The 18337-nt window shown below is 34.4% G+C and overlaps 3 protein-coding genes across 3 annotated transcripts; 2 read left to right on the top strand and 1 right to left on the bottom strand.

The window, feature by feature from the left end:
* Positions 1-218: 218 nt before the first annotated feature.
* On the top strand, positions 219-6286 carry LOC133335812 (integrin beta-PS). The gene is made up of 6 exons (XM_061544110.1): positions 219-333; positions 3126-3296; positions 3429-3692; positions 3777-4528; positions 5674-6148; positions 6220-6286. The coding sequence occupies exons 1-6, from the start codon at positions 250-252 to the stop codon at positions 6283-6285; spliced, it is 1812 nt and encodes a 603-aa protein (XP_061400094.1). The 5' UTR covers positions 219-249; the 3' UTR covers position 6286.
* A 2083-nt stretch (positions 6287-8369) lies between these two features.
* On the bottom strand, positions 8370-13116 carry LOC133335813 (regulator of nonsense transcripts 2). The gene is made up of 5 exons (XM_061544111.1): positions 12243-13116; positions 11536-12178; positions 10156-11142; positions 9778-10093; positions 8370-9089 (listed from the first exon to the last, which is right to left on the bottom strand). The coding sequence occupies exons 1-5, from the start codon at positions 13114-13116 to the stop codon at positions 8370-8372; spliced, it is 3540 nt and encodes a 1179-aa protein (XP_061400095.1).
* Positions 13117-14210: 1094 nt separating this feature from the next.
* On the top strand, positions 14211-17563 carry LOC133335811 (tektin-3). The gene is made up of 7 exons (XM_061544108.1): positions 14211-14325; positions 14883-14966; positions 15048-15316; positions 16147-16522; positions 16581-16792; positions 16965-17273; positions 17335-17563. Exons 1-7 carry the CDS (start codon positions 14218-14220, stop codon positions 17561-17563), a joined length of 1587 nt encoding a protein of 528 aa, XP_061400092.1. The 5' UTR covers positions 14211-14217.
* The last annotated feature ends 774 nt before the right edge of the window (positions 17564-18337 follow it).

Here is an 18337-nt window from a genome sequence, read left to right as displayed (position 1 = left end):
TTTTTTTTTTTTTTTGAATACAATTTTATTTTTGTGTGTTGTATTTTCTTCATATATCATTTGTTATTTATATTATTGTGTTTTCTCTCTCTTCTTTCTTTCCATTAAAAACAAACAAAAAAATAAACATCTCTACACATTATCGTAATTTGTGTGTTTACTCCTCTACTCTTCCTCTGCATTTGCATCAACTTATATATTATCTATATATAAAATAAATATATAATTGGTAAAACAAAAAATATTAGCATGATAGAACCATGTCCAGGCTGTGCTGCACCCTATGGTTATAAAAATGCCATGCCACTAAGCAGGGACACCTATCGGTTCTCAGTAAGTTATATGTTGTTGTTGTCGTAGTTATTATGCATTTGAATTTGCTCGTTTTTTTTTAAATTATTGGTTTGCTTGAATTTAAAATTGCTTTTTGAAAAAAAATTGCATGTTTTTAATGTTTTATTTGAATTGGCTTGGTTTGTTTTAACTATTTTTTTATTATATTGGCTGTCTTATTGTTTGCATGAGCATGTTTTGTTTAACTATTTTTGCATGTTATTGTTTTCCTTTTTTCTTCTTCTAACAACACACATTCTAATCATTGTTTTCCTTTTTTTATTTTATTTAATATTGTTTTTTATTTATTATAATAACAAGGTGCAGTAGTTTCATAACAAATACTTCAAAGTGAGGTTATAACGGAATATAACAAATTAAAAAAAAGAGAAATAAATATTTGATTATTAATTCATATACAGTTAAAATCCAAGGAAAATGCCAAATAAAAAGAGTTATTGTATGGATACCCCTTTTTATATTGGTTATTTATTTAAGCGTACTTCTTTCGATACTATTGATTGTATTCTGGAGTCTATGATTGTGGTCAAAAGAACACCCTATATTTTAAATGAGCTGGGAGTATTTTTTTAAATGCGCTGCTGCACCTTGTTGTTTAAGGGTACACTCTTGTGAAGTCTTTTTTTTTAACAGATAATAATAATTTTTGGCTTTACTAAATTATTTTAATTTTCTTTTCATTTATTTATCTTTCATAAAATCTGAATCCTCAGGGCGATACATAATAATTTTTATTTACACTCAACCATACATAATTTGCTGTTATGTATGTTTGTAGTTCATTCAGTTATGTGTTTACTTATCAACCGGTCATTGGGTCCGATAAGCTTTGAAAGTATTTCACAAACTTCTTGATGATAGGGCAATACATTGAAAATAGGTTTAAAAAACTATTGATAGCAAAAACCCTATGATGAATGACTTGAGGAGTGGGTAATATGACACATTGCCCTTGGGAAATGCAAATGGGTCGAATTACATTCATTTGAAAATAGAAAATTGCTCACGATAAAATAAAGAACGTAAATTTAACATCTAGGATAGGATAAAATGGAATTGAAAATAGTAAAAATAAAAATGTAAAACACCAAAACGACGTTTTTCGTGCGGACAAGAGAGAAAGTGAGACAGGGGAAAGAACAAGAAAAACATGAGTGTGAGCAAATCGAGATATACAGGAGTCAGAATGAAGTCAGAAAATTTTTTCACCGAGTAAAACACCAATACGACGTTTTTGGTGCGGGCACATCCTCCTGTAGGTATGAAGAAGAAAACCTGCCGACAAATACAGACAGCGTGATGAGGATATGGAAGGAAGATACCCCAGAACCATTTATAGATGAAGGTATAGATGTATACAACCTAGCCAGAATGAAGTCCCGAAATTTTACCAACGAGTATAGCGGCAAACCGAAGGCTTTGGAGCGGCCACATCCTCCTGTAGGAATGAAGAAGAAAATCTAGCGACAGATACAGACAGCGTGTTGAGGATCTGGAAGGGGCATTTTGTACAGTTTTTGGTATCAAATAATAACGGCGAAGAAGATACCCAGAACCAATAAGAAATGATAGATTGTATACCATCTAGCCAAGATGATGTCAGAATACCAATTGATCGGCTGAAGAATACCACGATACTAATAACATCAGCTTTGAAATCCGGAGAATAGTGTTGGGTACTTGCGCAAGCGGATGAGGCATCTCTTGGAGTGCTTAAGAGAAAATTTCTCCGAAAAATCTATGGGCAGATATGCGTCGACGGTGAATATCGCCGTCGAATGAATCATGAGCTGTACCCTATCTTCTAGTCAGTCGTATCGAGCTACAGCGACTACGTTGGTTAGTTCATGTTGTGAGAATGGATGAGGATGCCCCAGCTCAAAAGGCATATAAAATCCAACCAACAGATGGTTCACGCAGAAGGTGAAGCTCACGAATACGATGGAAAGATCAAGTGTAGGACAACATTTCGGAACATGGTCTTTCAAATTAGATGAGCTGCGGGCAAGACCGACGAACCTGGAAATATTTTTTTTTTAATTTGTTCGGCTTAAAAAATTATACTTTTCGCTCAACGAACCGAAAAAGTATCATTTTTGAAGGACTTCGGAATAAAAACAGTGAAATAGTCGACTTTATGATAATATTGACTACCGACCTTAAACAAATGGGAATTTTATTACCGGTCTTAAACAACCCCTAAATATGGAGTGTGACGTTCGAACAGAACTGTGTTTATAGCTTGGTGCCTCAAAAAGTTTCACAGGCTTAGTTTGTGCATGGTCGAACCAAAAAGATCCACTATATTTCTATATGCCCGTGGTCCGTTCTGACTGAGAATCTGCATCAATAAATTCGTATCTACCGAATATGTCCATTGAAATGTCCATGCAGCTCTCCTAATTTTGTCACAAATATAATGACAGGTTTTTCCAACTAGAACTGGGGTAATCGTATACATTCCCTCTACCTAATGTATTGCCTTGAGGGTTTCGAATAAATTGATTTTATAAAACCCATAATTTTCCAAATTAAAACCTTATTTAAAGGCATAATTACTACCCATTTAAAAAATTTTATTTTTATAACCTAAAAATTAATATTTTTTGCTTTGAAAAATTTCTAAATTTAACAAATTTTAATTTGCAAAACAAGAGTGTACCTTCCAACCTAATGTTCCTTTTAATCCCTCTAATGTATACACTTTTCTTATATTCAAAATTAATAACCTAAAATTTCTCTTTTACAAATAATCATCTTCACCTCTTTAGACTGAAGTAAAGAAAGCTGCTGTTTCTGGTAATTTGGATGCTCCCGAAGGTGGTTTTGATGCCATTATGCAGGCCATAGCTTGTCGTCAACAAATCGGTTGGCGTGAACAGGCTCGTCGTTTGTTGGTCTTTTCAACAGATGCTGGTTTCCATTATGCTGGTGATGGCAAGGTAAGACTTTGGAACACCCCCTAATATTACAGCTATAGTAAATTCCTCCTTGAGGATGGAAAGTTATACTATATCATCTCAAATTTTTTGAAATTTTGACTAATAAAATATCTAATTTTCCTTTATTTTTAGCTTGGTGGCGTTATTACACCCAACGATGGTGAATGCCATTTGAACTCCGCTGGTCTCTATACCCATTCGGTTATACAGGATTATCCCAGTATTTCACAAATCAATCACAAGGTCAAACAAAATTCCATTAACATCATTTTCGCCGTTACCCAAAATCAACATTCGGTATATCAGAAATTATCTCAACACATTGAGGGTTCTTCCAGTGCTGTGCTATCCAATGATTCTTCCAACGTTGTCGATTTGGTTAGAGAGGAATACAGCGTAAGTTTTTCTTGCCTTCACCTCCCTAAAGTTTCTTTAAAATTTATAATAATATTTATTAAATATCTTATTTTTTTCTTACAGAAAATCTCTTCTTCCATTGAAATGAAAGACAATGCCACCAGCCACGTAAAGATCACCTATCACTCGACCTGTTTGAATGGTGACACCGAATTGCCCACCTCGAAATGTGATGGCTTGAAAGTTGGTGATATTGTCACCTTCAATGCGAAAATTATGGTAACCTCTTGCCCTGCTGATCCTGCTGAATGGAATCAAGTAATCCAAATCTATCCTGTCGGTATTAATGAAAGTTTAATTGTCAACTTGGAAATGTTGTGCTCATGTGATTGTGAAAAGCCCGGTTCAATTGGTTATGAATTGAATTCACCACAATGTAATAATCATGGTAAATTGATGTGCGGCATTTGTGATTGTGATGATATGCACTTTGGTCATTCGTGTGAATGTTCGAACAATGAAATTCATCCGGAGAAAATCAATGATTATGGTTGTCGTGCTGATAACACCTCGGCTGTGGATTGTAGCGGACGTGGTACATGTTTGTGTGGTGTATGTGATTGTGAAAAACGTGCTAATCCTGAGGAAGTGATTTCGGGACGTTTCTGTGAATGTGATAACTTTTCGTGTGAACGTCACGAGCAGCAATTGTGTTCGGGTCCCGACCATGGTACATGTGAATGCGGTCAGTGTATCTGCAAACCTGGATGGTCGGGCAGTGGTTGCAATTGTAAGACATCGAATGAAAGTTGTTATCCTCCCGGTGGTGGTGAAATTTGTTCCGGACGTGGTGAATGTGTATGCGGTAAATGCGAGTAAGTAGCAGATATTTTAATCATCGGAAATTATATTTGAGATGACCTAGCATTTTGTATAAAAATGCTTGAAGATTGAAGTTACTTTTAGAAGAAGGGTTGATGGTCTTCCGAAGGGCATAATGGATAATAACTTTTATACTTCTGTGAGAAGATTTTTGACATTCTTTAAATACAATTTGATGGGGAGATTTTCTATAAAGAGGCCTATTGATTTTTGACCATCTATATAATGACTTTTTGGCTTTTGTGAGTAGAACTTTTGGTCTTCTTTGTAAAGACTTTTTGGTTTTCTCTTGGTATTCTTGAAGAAGATAATTTGAGTTTTGAGAAAAACTATTTGTCCTTTGCGAGAAGAACTCTCTTTGAAAATATCTCTTGGCCTCTTGGCAGATCTTCGGTCTTTTACAAAAATGTCTTATTACTGTGAGAACTTGTAGTTTTCTATGAGAAGACCATTTGATGTTAAATTACCTTAAGCTATTCTATGAAAAAGAATGCCTTAAGTTATTCTATGAAAAATAATGCCTTAAGCTCTTCTATGAAAATGAAGACCTTCAACTCTTCTATGAAAAAGAAGACCTTCAGCTCTTCTATGAAGAAGACCTTCAGCAATTCTATGAAGAAGAAGAAAACCTTCAGCTCTTCTGTGAAGAAGAAGACTTTCAGCTCTTCTATAAAGAAGACGACCTTCAGCTCTTCTATGAAGAAGAAGACCTTCAGCTCTTTTATGAAGAAGAAGACCTTCAGCTCTTTTATGAAGAAGAAGACCTTCAGCTCTTTTATGAAGAAGAAGACCTTCAGCTCTTCTGTGAAGAAGAAGACCTTCAGCTCTTCTATGAAGAAGAAGTAAACCTTAAGCTCTTCTGTGAAGAAGACCTTCAGCTCTTCTATAAAGAAGACGACCTTCTGCTCTTCTATGAAGAAGAAGACCTTCAGCTCTACTATGAAGAAGAAGACCTTCAGCTCTACTATGAAGAAGACCTTCAGCTCTTCAATGAAGAATAAGACCTCCAACCTCTTCTGTGTGTTTCATCTCTTCTCAAAAGAAAAAATCTCCAACCCTTCCATAAAAAAGACCTATTGGTATTCTGCTCTATTTCAATTTTCTAATTCTCCCTTTCTCTCTCGCTTTTTCTTTTCAGATGTCAATCGACTAGTGAAGGACGCTATTCCGGTGATCATTGTGAATATTGTCCCACATGTACTGGTCGTTGTCATGAACTTAAAGATTGTACCCAATGTCAAGTATATCGTACCGGCCCGCTAAAGGATGAAGAGGATTGTCGTACCAACTGTACCCTATTTACACCGATTGAAGTTGAAAAAGTCGAAATTGATGAAACGAAAAATGAATATTTGTGTATCTTCTATGATGAATACGATTGTAAATTCAAATTCAAGTATCGTGAAGAGGATAACAAAATTATTGTCACAGCTCAGACTGAACGTGAATGTCCACCTAAAGTTTTCATGTTGGGTATTGTGTTGGGTGTTATTGCTGCCATTGTGTTGGTTGGTTTGGCCATTTTGCTGCTGTGGAAATTGTTGACGACAATTCATGATCGTCGTGAATTTGCTAGATTTGAAAAGGAACGCAGTATGGCTAAATGGGATGCGGTGAGTAGAAATGATTTGAAATTCTTCTTATTTGAATTGTTAATAATAAAAATTTCCTTTGTATTTTTTAGGGTGAAAATCCAATTTACAAACAAGCCACCTCCACCTTCAAGAATCCCATGTATGCTGGCAAATAAATTGAGGGAAGAATTGTGTGGTGATTATTGCCGATCACTTTTAAAATATAGTAGTTAACAGCATTGGAGGAAAGAAACTAAACTTAGGAACACCGAATATGCCATATATAGTAAAAATCCCAACAATGTTTTTTTCTTCTACACTTCGAAAACCAAATCTTGAATGTCTTTGTCTAAAATTTTCTTTTCTTTTTTGGATCTTTAAATGATTAACATAATGTCTTCGTCTCTTCTCCCCTAACTGCCATTACTAAGTCGAACTTAATTTTATATTCTAAAAAAAAAACAAAAGTGTGTATCTTCATGCCCTCCTTTTTTTGTATGTCTATTTTTTTTCATCTATAGGTCCATATAACCAAACAATATTATATTCTTGACAAAGTACTAAAATATGTGCCTCAAAAAACAAACAACTTTTTTACATACAAATATATTTTGTACTTTTTTTAAATAGAAACAAACTGTAACAAAAAATCGAAATCGAAAAACGGTTTTTTTATTTCTAGTTTTTAAGAAAGAAAAAAATCAAATAACTTACAACTTAAGTCAAACAAACATAAATGTATTGAACACACAAAATCAAATAATTGTCTTTAGACTAAAATGCAATTAAAACTTAAAATTCTTTTTGTATAAGATATACACCCAAATCCCCATATCCCAAAAATAAAATTTAAATTAAAAAAATAAATAAAAACGCAACATCTATGCAATATTAAGCCAAAATACACAATAATAATTTTTTGTATTATTTACCATAACAAACACAACAAAAAACACACATTTATTAATATTAATTTTGTAACAAAAAATATTTTCTTTTATTTATTTAGTGTCTCCTAGTTTCGTATTATCTATCTAACCATTGGTGTCTTTATTCTAAAATTTGTTTATGTGTTTTTTTTATTCTGTGTAATTTGTATTCGTTTATTATTATTTTTTTGTTTAATTTCATAGTGTTCTCTACTTAAGCATAAGTTTTAATTTTTTTATATAACATTTAAGATTTTTTATTTTATTTTCATTTGTATGATTTTTAATATTATTTAATGAAAAACAAAAATATATGAAAATATCTCAGTATGTAGTTGAACTGATTAATATTAACATGATTAAATGTTGAATACACCCCAAAAATAAAGCCTTTGTTTTTTTAATAAAATGTATTTTGAAAGACCTCTTCTCAATCATAACCTTCGAGTTAGGGGGATGGATGATAAGATATCTTGGGCAACTTCAACCAGTATAAAACAGACAGTTTCTAGATCGTCCAGTCTGCAGACAACCTTCTTCCGATAAACAAATGGATCAGCTACCAACTCTTTTGCCTTAAAACCCAGAACCGGGGTGAACAGAGAAACATTTGTTTTTTAATTCAAAATCGTCAATAATCCATCCTTTCAGACGAAGAAGACCTTCAGCTCTTCTATGAAGAAGAAGAAGACCTTCAGCTCTTCTATGAAGAAGAAGACCTTCAGCTCTTCTATGAAGAAGAAGACCTTCAGCTCTTCTATGAAGAAGACCCATGTATTGTTTCCTTTTTCATATTTCGAAATTCCCCTATGAACAATAAAAAAAAATACTTTTAAAAGTTTCTATGTTTTTTTATTTGTTTTTCTCAAAAAGTAATGAACTCGATTGTTGTAACAAAAAAATAAAAATCTCTCATTCGGAAGAACTATATATATACGAGAGATGCACACAATAATTATACAATTACTTGGATTTTATATCATTTTAAAGAAATGATGGCGTGTTTGTTTCTTTTTTTTATAAACTAACAGCAAATCATTCAAGGTTTGAGTATCAGGCAATTATCCTCAAGCCGCACAACTTGATCAAATGCATGCATCATATTACGCCCCTTGAAAGTCCATTGAAAGAGGAGAAGGAGGAGTTGTAGTCTCATCAACTGGATAACAAAACCCGGAGACTCACTCACTCTTTACTGGTCTGTTCTGTTCTGGAAGCAACATAAATCCATTTTATAGATTTAGAGAAAGAGTAACTGTCGTCGTTGTCCTTTAATCGCACACACACATAATAATAAACACATCTAGGTCGGTTGGTCCGGTGCCGCCATTTCAATGGAATATCGAATCAACATCTGGTGCACCTTTTTGATGTTTAAATTTCGGTTTGCTGGGACGGGTATAGAGATTGGTTTGGCTGCTACGCTGTGATTGCATTAAGGATTCTTGATAATCTTCCTCCTCGATACGTTCGGTAATGTTGAGGGTTAAACGTTTCACTTTTTCCTTTTCTTCGCGTATTTTCTCCTCTTGTAGTTTTAAATTTATGGCCAGCTGAGAATCGGAGGGTGCAACAAATTGTTTAAATTGTTGTTTGCCACCCTTACCACCGCGTACCATGAGCACGAAATTAATGGGACCACTGGGAGGATTTTTGGAGTCAATGGAGGATGTGCCAGCCGATGATGATGATGACGGCGCTGCATTAGTGGCTGCCGCTGCTGCTGCATTTGCCGCGGAAGTTATTTGTTCATAGGATTTTTTATTATTTCGTACCATCATAGGTACAGGTATATCTTTTGTATTTGGTTTGACAATTTCCTTAAGACGTTCTTGATATGAATCTTGAGCCATTTTTTCAAACATTTGTTCAAATTCTAAATCTTCTTTCGTTTTTTCGGGAATTTTAGGTATTTCGGGGACAACATCATCATCTTGCATACCTTCATTTTCGGTCCAGTCAGTGGTGTTTGCTTGATTACCCGCATATTCGTCATCTTGGCATTCATCACGTGGCCGTCGATCCATTTCAGAGGATGAGTCATCACTGGCCTTCAGAGGGAAAAATGGCATTAATAATAAAAATAAATAAAAATATGAAGATACCAAATTACTGCCAATTCCGAAGACATTTTCAAAAAAAAAAAAACGAAATCTTGGATTTTTAAATAATAGCATTTGCGCCATAAGGGCGAATTATTAACATTTATTCAAGGATCATACTGAGCCATAAGGGCGAATTATTAACATTTATTCAAGGATCATACGACCCATTGGCCTGTATTTTTACGAATATTTTTTCAAGGATCATCTGAGCCATATGCGTGGATCGTCTGACACATAAACATCGATTTTTTTAAGAACATTTTTTATATAGGATTTTCTGAGCCATAAGCGTGGATTTTGGACGAATAATTTTTCAAGGTCATATATGATGCCATAATCATAACATTTTAAAGAATATTTTTTCTTGGTTCATCTATGTCATAATCATGGATTTTTTAAAGAATATTTTTTCTAGGATCATCTGAGACATAAACGAGTATTTTTTTATGAATATTTTTTCTGAGTCAGACCCCTGGATTTTTATGATTTTTTTCTAGGATCATCTGAGTCATAAGCATGGTTTTTTAATTGTATAAAAATACTAGCGCTGCCACAAACTATGCTAATTAATAACGATCTATTTCAATTCGTTTAGAGGTTTCATAAAAGAATAAAAAAATTGCTTGCCACTTACCCCATCATCAAATTCACTATCCTCCGGTATGGGTTGTAAATTATTTGCTTCATCTGCATCTTGCTGCTGTTGTTGTTGCGCTGTCAATTCCTTAAGCTGGGGATATAGTTTTTCTCTCAGCTTTTCAATGGCTTCCTTTGCCTGTTCCAAATTCTTGAATAATTTTAATTTCGGTCGGACATTGGCCAAACAATCACGATACATATGATCGACAAGTATGGGAAACAAATCGTGGGTATCCTGGACTCTGCTGAAAATCGGATTTGATTTCTTATACCAATAATAGTGTTGGAAGAAAATCAAAAAATAATCCAATCTGTAAAAAAATATAAAACAATTAGATTTTGTTAAAATTTTAAAAATTAAATGATTACTTACTTTTGTTTACTTGTTGAACTGGTAAAATAGGGACCACATGTATCCAATAGAACACAAGCCAATTTCAAACGAAACAAACTATCTGGAGGATCTAGGGGTGAAATAACACCCTCCTCGGTGGAAACTCCCAATGAAATTATCGAATAGAGAGTATTTAAAATATTTGTAGATTCAACCAATTTATAATTGTAAAGTTCCCCCAAATATTTAGCCATGGCAATGCGACGTTGAGCCAATTTTGGTGAATGGATTTCCAGCCCTGCACGAATATCTTCAAAGACATTGTCAATGACCATGGTAACAGCACGTTCTTGATATGAACTCAAACCCGAAAGCAAATCCGCCAGACAACGAATTAGAGGGAAACGTAATAGATATGCTTTGGACAGACATTTGATTACATAACTGCTCACCGTTGGATCATTCCAGTTGATACGCCTCAATATTTTAATCGAACGTTCTACATTTTGTTTATTCAATTCCTCGAATATTAAATGACGTATATACTCATGAATGGGTGGCCGTAAAACAATATCCTGTTTCACTGCCTCTGGTGGTTTAACTAAATAATAGACATTTTCCACTTGGGCAGCATGCCTTGAATCTAAGGCTGTGGCAGTTTTTAAACGCATCATTTGATCGAGGAAGGTATTCATCAGCCACCGGGTATCTTTACAATTGTATAAATAAACACCGGCCACTTCGATAAAAGCACAGGCCATTTCAATTTGATGATGTTGAAAATCACGTAGTAAAATTTTCAAACAACTCAAAGCATCGAATTTTTTGAGTAAACCAAATTTAACCATTTCACCCATAAAACGTACAACTTTAATTTTCGATTCAATGTTCAATTGGTTTTTCATGCGTATATGCCATTTGAATTCTTTGCGAAGCAACTCCCATAAATCCAATGCCACATCGGTATTACAGAGATTGATAATGGCCACAAATCGTGAAAGGAATGGCAACAAATCCAAACGATTTCTGTAAGGAAAAGAATAAAACAACAATTAATATTTTTACCGGCCTATTCAAGGATCGCCTAAGCAATTAAAAAAAATTTTTATTTAATAAAAGTTTTTGTGGATCTGAATCATATCCGGTTTTTAAAGAATATTTTTCAAGGACCATCCGTGACATATGTGTGGATTTTTTAAAGACTATTTTTTCTAGGATAGTAGAAGTCATAAGCTTGGATCTTTTAAAGACTTTTTCTAGGAGACTATTCCGTTCTTTAGACTATTTTTCAAGGATTGTCTGATCCATAAGTTTGTATTTGTTAAAGAATATATTTTCAAGGATCGCCTAAGCCATAAAGGCGGATTCTTCAAACTATTTTTCATGAACTTCTATAGTTTACATTTTCTATCAACTTACCTATGTACACCAAAAATGGACTTCGTCAATTTCTTGCGATTATTTTTCGTATTATAGTTAAGTAGAAATTCAATGGCCGCCGAATCGATTAACTCTTTGTTAACACAATTATTAAGATTTTTTAAGAATTGGGCAAATTGTTGTTTTATTGAACCAGCCGATTGATTATTCATACGACCAGCTTCCATCAAGGCATTACCAATTTTATCCGGTAAAACACCAACATCATCATCTTTATCATCCTTATCATTGGCAGGATCAGATGTTGTCGATGGAGGATCATCCAAATCCATATCATTGTCAATTTCAGCATCTAACGCTTCCTCAGTCATTAGTGAGGTGTCTTCAATTTGTGCTGGATCAATTTTCGGTGCAGAAAAATTTGGCAAAAATTGCCTTAAATCTGGTAAATCAACATAAAAACTTTTTGTTTCTTCATCACCCCATGGATCTAATTCGCCAAGTGCCGCTTCATCCATCATATTTTCAATGACCGCATCAGGATTGCAAGGTTCAATTTCTTTGGCCAATTCGGGTAAGGGTTCATCCAGTAAATCGGAAAGTGTTTGGGCCGATGAGAGTAATTTGTCGAAATTCGCCTGCATTAGTTCACATTTTTCCTTTGTTTTGGTGGAAATTTCACCTGAAATCAAGAATAAAAAACATTATACAAAATTTTGTTCAATTGGATTTAATTTTGTACCCACCTTTAGAGGCCATTGCCTTCTTCAGATTATTTGTCATATTCATTAATTCCGCCTGTTCCGAAAGTAAATATTTACACAAATACTTAAAGTAATCCTTTAGAAGATTCCTCAAATTCTGCTGCTTATCGGGAGCCAGAAAATCTGATTTCGGTATGGGTTGATTACCATATTTGGCTGCCAAGTTTATCATTTTCCTGGGCACAAGTCCGGCATATTCCTCACCACAGTGGCGACAGAATGACAATATAATTGAGAAATTGCTATGATCTTCTTTATCCTGAGATATGACATTGGTCAAAACATTGCCTAACAGACCTAAACCTTGCTTGGTATTAATCACTCCCGAACTAACAAGTTCGGCAAACAGCCGTAAATCCACTCGTAGTTTACTGGCATTGCCTATTTTCTCACCCGGCCGAAGTTGTAATGTCTTCTGCCATGCCTCAAAGAATTCATTATCAAAATCTTCATAGGTTTGATGTAACTTCGAGCATAGTAACACCACAGCGGGAACATCAGTCATTTTAATTTTGGCCTCTGACAATGCTGAACATATTTCCGATATGTATTTACTCAAATTCAAACCTTTCATATCCTTCATCAAGGCATCTAATTGAGCTGCCGTAAATTGTTTTAGCTTCTTCACAAATGCCGTGTTACGCTTCAGACTGGAATCCAACTTAACAAAATAGGATTCCTCCGGAAGCTGAAAGTTAGTATTTTCATAGCGTAGCTGTGATTTTGCGGCTATTTTAGCCTTCAGCTCGGTAAGAAATGCATTCAGCTCTTCCTTCTCTTGACGTTCCACATCGGCAGCATTGTCAACAACTGGCTGTTCTGTGTCTTTGTTTTCTGCTTCTTTTTCTTCAACCATTTTATGGTTTTGCGGATATACTTCCTTCTTAGCGTCGAATCAATTTTGTGAGGATTATAACAAACATAGGATATGCAGAATAATATGCTTCAAAAATGTGTTGTGATTTTCCAGAAATGAAATAAAATGTTGTGTCCGCAAATAACTTGTTCAATTGAATGATTCAAATAAATGAACTATGTGAACTATTTATCACTCGTTCCTTTGATGTGTTTAAATCAATCATTCGATACAATTATTTATTATTTATATAAATTATTATTAATATAGTTTTTAAATGAATTAAAACAGAAATAATAATTAAAAAACGAACAAAAAATCACAATATACAATACTTAAAATGAAATCATTGCACCAATGACAATTGTTCAACACATTGCCATTATTGATCAGCTGTTTGTATGTCGATAATGCCGTAATCGGTAATTCTTATATTTTGGTGGCAATGGTATGGCAAAATGACAAGGGCTTTAAAAGGAGGGAAATTAATTGAAAACGGAAACAGGAAATAGGAAATAGTAATGAAATTAAAATAATGGATTGTGTTTGTATTTAAAGTTGTGTCTTTGGATTATAACTTAAATTAATATCATGTTTAATTAAGTAAATAAATAGCATAATTATTTTAACACATATGCATAACCCGAAGTATGGCGATAATGCAGCGGAAGGCTATGTTATGATAATTTTAAGGAAATGGGAAAGGGAAACTGGAATTGGAATTGCTCGGCCAAGCCTTTGTTTTATAAATTAATTAAAAAATGTTGAATATGCACAAAAGTAGTATCAAGGTTAAATCAATAAATTGCATGTTGTCTGTGGTTATTACCCCCTAGCAACAGACATAAAAGTAAACAAAACTTCCTATAAACATATATATTTTACATTGACATAGTCCTGATTTTTTCTAATGACAATAACAAATGGTTGTCATGTTGACCAAATAAAAAAATAAAAGTTGTATCAATAACGATCGAGTATCCGGAGGGATAACATTGTTTACTTCAAAGGAAATTCCACAACAATTTGATTAGTCTTCTATTTACGGTATAAGGGAACACATCCTTTTTATTTTTTCCCCTCGGTGGCGTGTTTGTGTAAATGATTTGCTGGCAAAATGAAGACAAGTTTCTTCAGCAACGTTATCCACCAGTGTATCCTAAAACTGAAACCTTAAAAGATTTATTATTAAAGTCAAGTGTACCCATAGTGAGTTAAAAACACACACACTCAACAAAAGGAGGAATATATTAGAACATTAATTAAAAATCAAAATAAGTTGCCGTTCCAAAAAATGAAATTTTTTAAAGATGTCTATATTGAAAATCGCCTTTTCGATCATCGTTTGGTGAAAAATGATTTAATCGATCAATGGCCAACGGAAAAAGGCAATAAATATGTGGAACGCAAGGATCATCGAAATTTAATGGAATCATATGTATTCAGTTCATTCACTAATTTCATAAAATATATACATACATATACACAAGGCACAGTAGTGGTGGAGTAAGGCACTGTAAAAATTTTGGAATTTTAATTAGATTGTGTTATTCTAAAGAATTCTTATTTTATATTAGGACTTCATTCTAACCTTGTTGAACTGTATTACTAATTTTGAAAAATTGTCATTATTTTTTATTTCAAAAATATTGGTTTTTGAAATTTGTGTATTTTTTTAATTTTATTTCTTGTCAATTCCGATAAAATAAATTCATTTTAAAATGGGTACGAAATTTGAAGAAACTGTTATGTATTCTCAATTACAGCCATGGAGCACCGCTGGCGCTCCACCGTGTATGGAACCCGTATCTGGGCCATCCGTGCCACCTCGAGTTGGAACTTCATATCAGGTTGGTTTAATTTTTTCTATAAAATAAATTAAATAAATAATTTTGTTATTTGTTGTTGCTATGTTGCATTTGTGTTTGTAGACCGCCCATCCACATCCATGGCGACCAACGTTGAGCTATGAAATGATTGAAGTGAAAAATCTTGCCGAACAACCGGTAACCAATCAATTGGTAAAGCCAACATTTGCCCCAGCCAATATGACCACGGAACCGTTGACATTTCCAAATTTAGTAACTGGGTTTCATCGAAATCCTCAACATGCAGCCCGTGCGGCATTGTATACACGTTATACACCGGGCGAATGGGCCAATAATAATTTGTCGAAATATGCAGAATCGAATATAAATCGGTAAGTGGAAGTAAGGAATTCAAAATAGAAACCAGGACAAGGGAAGTATACAGGTTGACCTCATACATAGGTCACTGATTACAAGACCAGCTGATACTCATTTGTACTGTCAAAATGCTTAAAATGTAACTCATCGAAATCTTCAAACCGGGGTAGCTAAAAGAGCATGTATATTCCTGATTGAAATCAAGATCTATTGATAAGGTCTCCAGCAAGTGAAAGTCTTCTGTTTATTCTCAATAATGGCTTTTGACAGCAAACATGAGAGGCAGCTGATCTCCCTGGATTACGTTTTTAATAGGCCTTGATTGAAATAAAATTATATGTTGATTTACGACGGTCCACCTCAATGTGTATTAATGAGGTTATCCAGGGAGACCACCTGATTTTTACCTGCCTCTCCAGTTTGCAATCAAAATGCGTTATTGTAAATGAACTTCCATTATAAAAAACTTAAACAAAGTTCAAATTATTGACATTAGACTTGAAAAAAAAACGGACTTTCGCTAGCTGGGTGACCTTATTAATAGATCTTGGTCCACGTTTTGTTATAGACCTTATTTAAGCTTTTCAATCGAACTGACTGTAATTTGGCATTTTGGGTTCCCATTGAGTTTCTACTCTAATCCCAAAAATGATTAATAAAGATTCACTTTTTAAGGCCCACGTACACTGGTCCAATAACAGTCAGTTGCTCTGGTCGGAACTTTATATTATCTCCTAGCTTTCTTTACAACATTTCCCCCTTTTTACTCGAATATTGGAAACCCCGAGGCATTGTCCTTAAAAAAGGCCACATAACCTCTTATAAAATCCATTTTCTTTTCCAGCAATCAATCGGAACGTTTGCGCAACGATGCAATACGTCTTATGCGTGAAACAGATGAGAAAACCGCCCAGGGTCAAAGAGATGCCGGTCGGCGTTTGGGCGAGCGTATAACAGATGTGACTTTTTGGCGAAATGAATTAAATACTGAGATGGAAAAGTTGGTCAGTGAATCATCGGCATTTTCCGAATTGAAACGAAAATGTGGCAAAGCAATGTTGGATTTGGAGGCACCATTGCATATCGCCCAGGAATGTCTTTATCATCGTGAAGGTCGTGCTGGTGTTGAAAAGGTGCACGATTGTGTTGAGAAAGCTTTGCTGCTGGAAATTGATAATTTGCGTAATTCTCGTGACAAACTTAAGGAGTTACATGAGAGGGTGAGATTTTTTTGTATTTGAAAGTCAAAAAGTTATGTAATATTAACTTCTATTGCAGATCACAAATCAAGCCCATGATTGTCGTGCTGCCCAACATCTTTTGGAAGAAGATGTTTCTGGTAAGGAATCGACATTGGGCATTGATTCGGTGTGCCATCAATTGAATAATTATAGCCGAGGTTTGGCTTACTACGGTGGTATTGAGAAATACGATCCTACGGTGAGCACACAGGAATCCTGGGCCGAGGCTAGCAGTCAACGTGTTAGTAGGTGAGTGGTAATCATGTTAATGGTTAAAATACTACATTAGAGAAACAGGTTACTAGAACATAAGCTATCTGAAAGATCGATAATTTGGTATAGCTGTTTATAGACATCTGATTTTTTTTTTTTTTTTTTTTGAAAAATGTGTCTTCTATTGTTTTTTTCTTTTTTCTCTTAGATCACAAGCGGAGAGAGCAAAACTCTCCCAATTACGCAGTGATGCAGAGGCCACGGTTAATGCCATAGCCACTTCTGTATGGGACCACTGGAATAATACAAACAATGCCTTTGATCGTCGTTCCCAAGAAATGGCAGAATCGAAAAATAAAATCCAATTGCATTTGCATAAAACTCAACAGGAACTATTCGATTTGGAGAAACATATCTTCCTATTGCAAAAGGCCATACAGGATAAATCGAATCCCTTGAAAGTGGCACAAACCCGTTTGGAGGCACGCTCTCATCGCCCCGGTGTTGAATTGTGCAAGTAAGTTTAAATAAATTATATATTTATAATCAACATTTAATTTTTTGAATATTCTTTGCAGAGATTATGCCCAATTACGTTTGACTCAAGAAGTCGAAGACATTAAGAGTGTGGTCAACAATTTGCATCACAAACTTCAGGAGGCCGAAGCCCAACATCAGAGTTTGTTGAAGACTCGTGCCAGTTTGGAAAGTGATTTGCGTAATAAAGTGAATGCTTTGTTTATTGATCGTGAAAAATGTATGGGTCTGAGACGTTCATTCCCCGTTGATAATATGATCAAATATTAAAATGTTGATTAATAAATTTTGTAGACTTGTGTGTCCTTTATTAAAAAAAATATATAGAGTATTTTTAATTCCGAGAGTTATTATTTTGTAATAAACAATATTTTAACCAAAGAAAAACTTTATTTGAATATGTTCCCCCAAGATCTATTAATAAGGTCACCCAGCTAGTTTTCTTAAGTCTAATGTCAAAAATGTGGAGTTTGTTTACGTTTTCGTAATGGAAGGCAATTCACAATACATTCTATCTGAAAACAAAAGCCCAATATCAAGAAAACCAAATGCAAAAATAATTTTAAATTATTCTCTACCCAAAATTCACAAAGATGGCACCCCTTTGAGACCCATATGCTCCACAATTAACTCCCCAGCTATCGATCTTTGTAAATATATGGTCAACATATTGAAGAACCTGACAAAGAATTCGCAATATAACGTAAAAGACGCAAAAGATTTTAAAACAAGAATTGAGCACATAAAGATCAACCCCGACGAAATCTTAATTTCATTTGACGTTGTATCACTTTTCCCTAGCATACCAGTAAATTTTGCTCTCAACACCATAGAAGATAAGTGGGGTAATACATCTATGACAAAAGAATTGTTCATGGAAATTCTGACGCTATGTATAAAGGACACAAGATATTTCATATATGACGACAAAATATTTAAACAAAATAAAGGTATGCCTATGGGCTCTCCAGCCTCCCCTGTCATAGCTGACATAGTTATGGAGAAATTGCTGGACTCATCAATACAGCGAATGTACACAAAACC

Source organism: Musca vetustissima, unplaced genomic scaffold (genome assembly GCF_032173495.1).
Source record: "Musca vetustissima isolate MV318-11 ecotype Yass unplaced genomic scaffold, APGP_CSIRO_Mvet_v1 utg30107, whole genome shotgun sequence".
NCBI classification, from domain to species: Eukaryota; Metazoa; Arthropoda; class Insecta; order Diptera; family Muscidae; genus Musca; species Musca vetustissima.
Note: the sequence above shows the minus strand (reverse complement) of the source record. Positions and strands in the feature narration are given on the sequence as shown.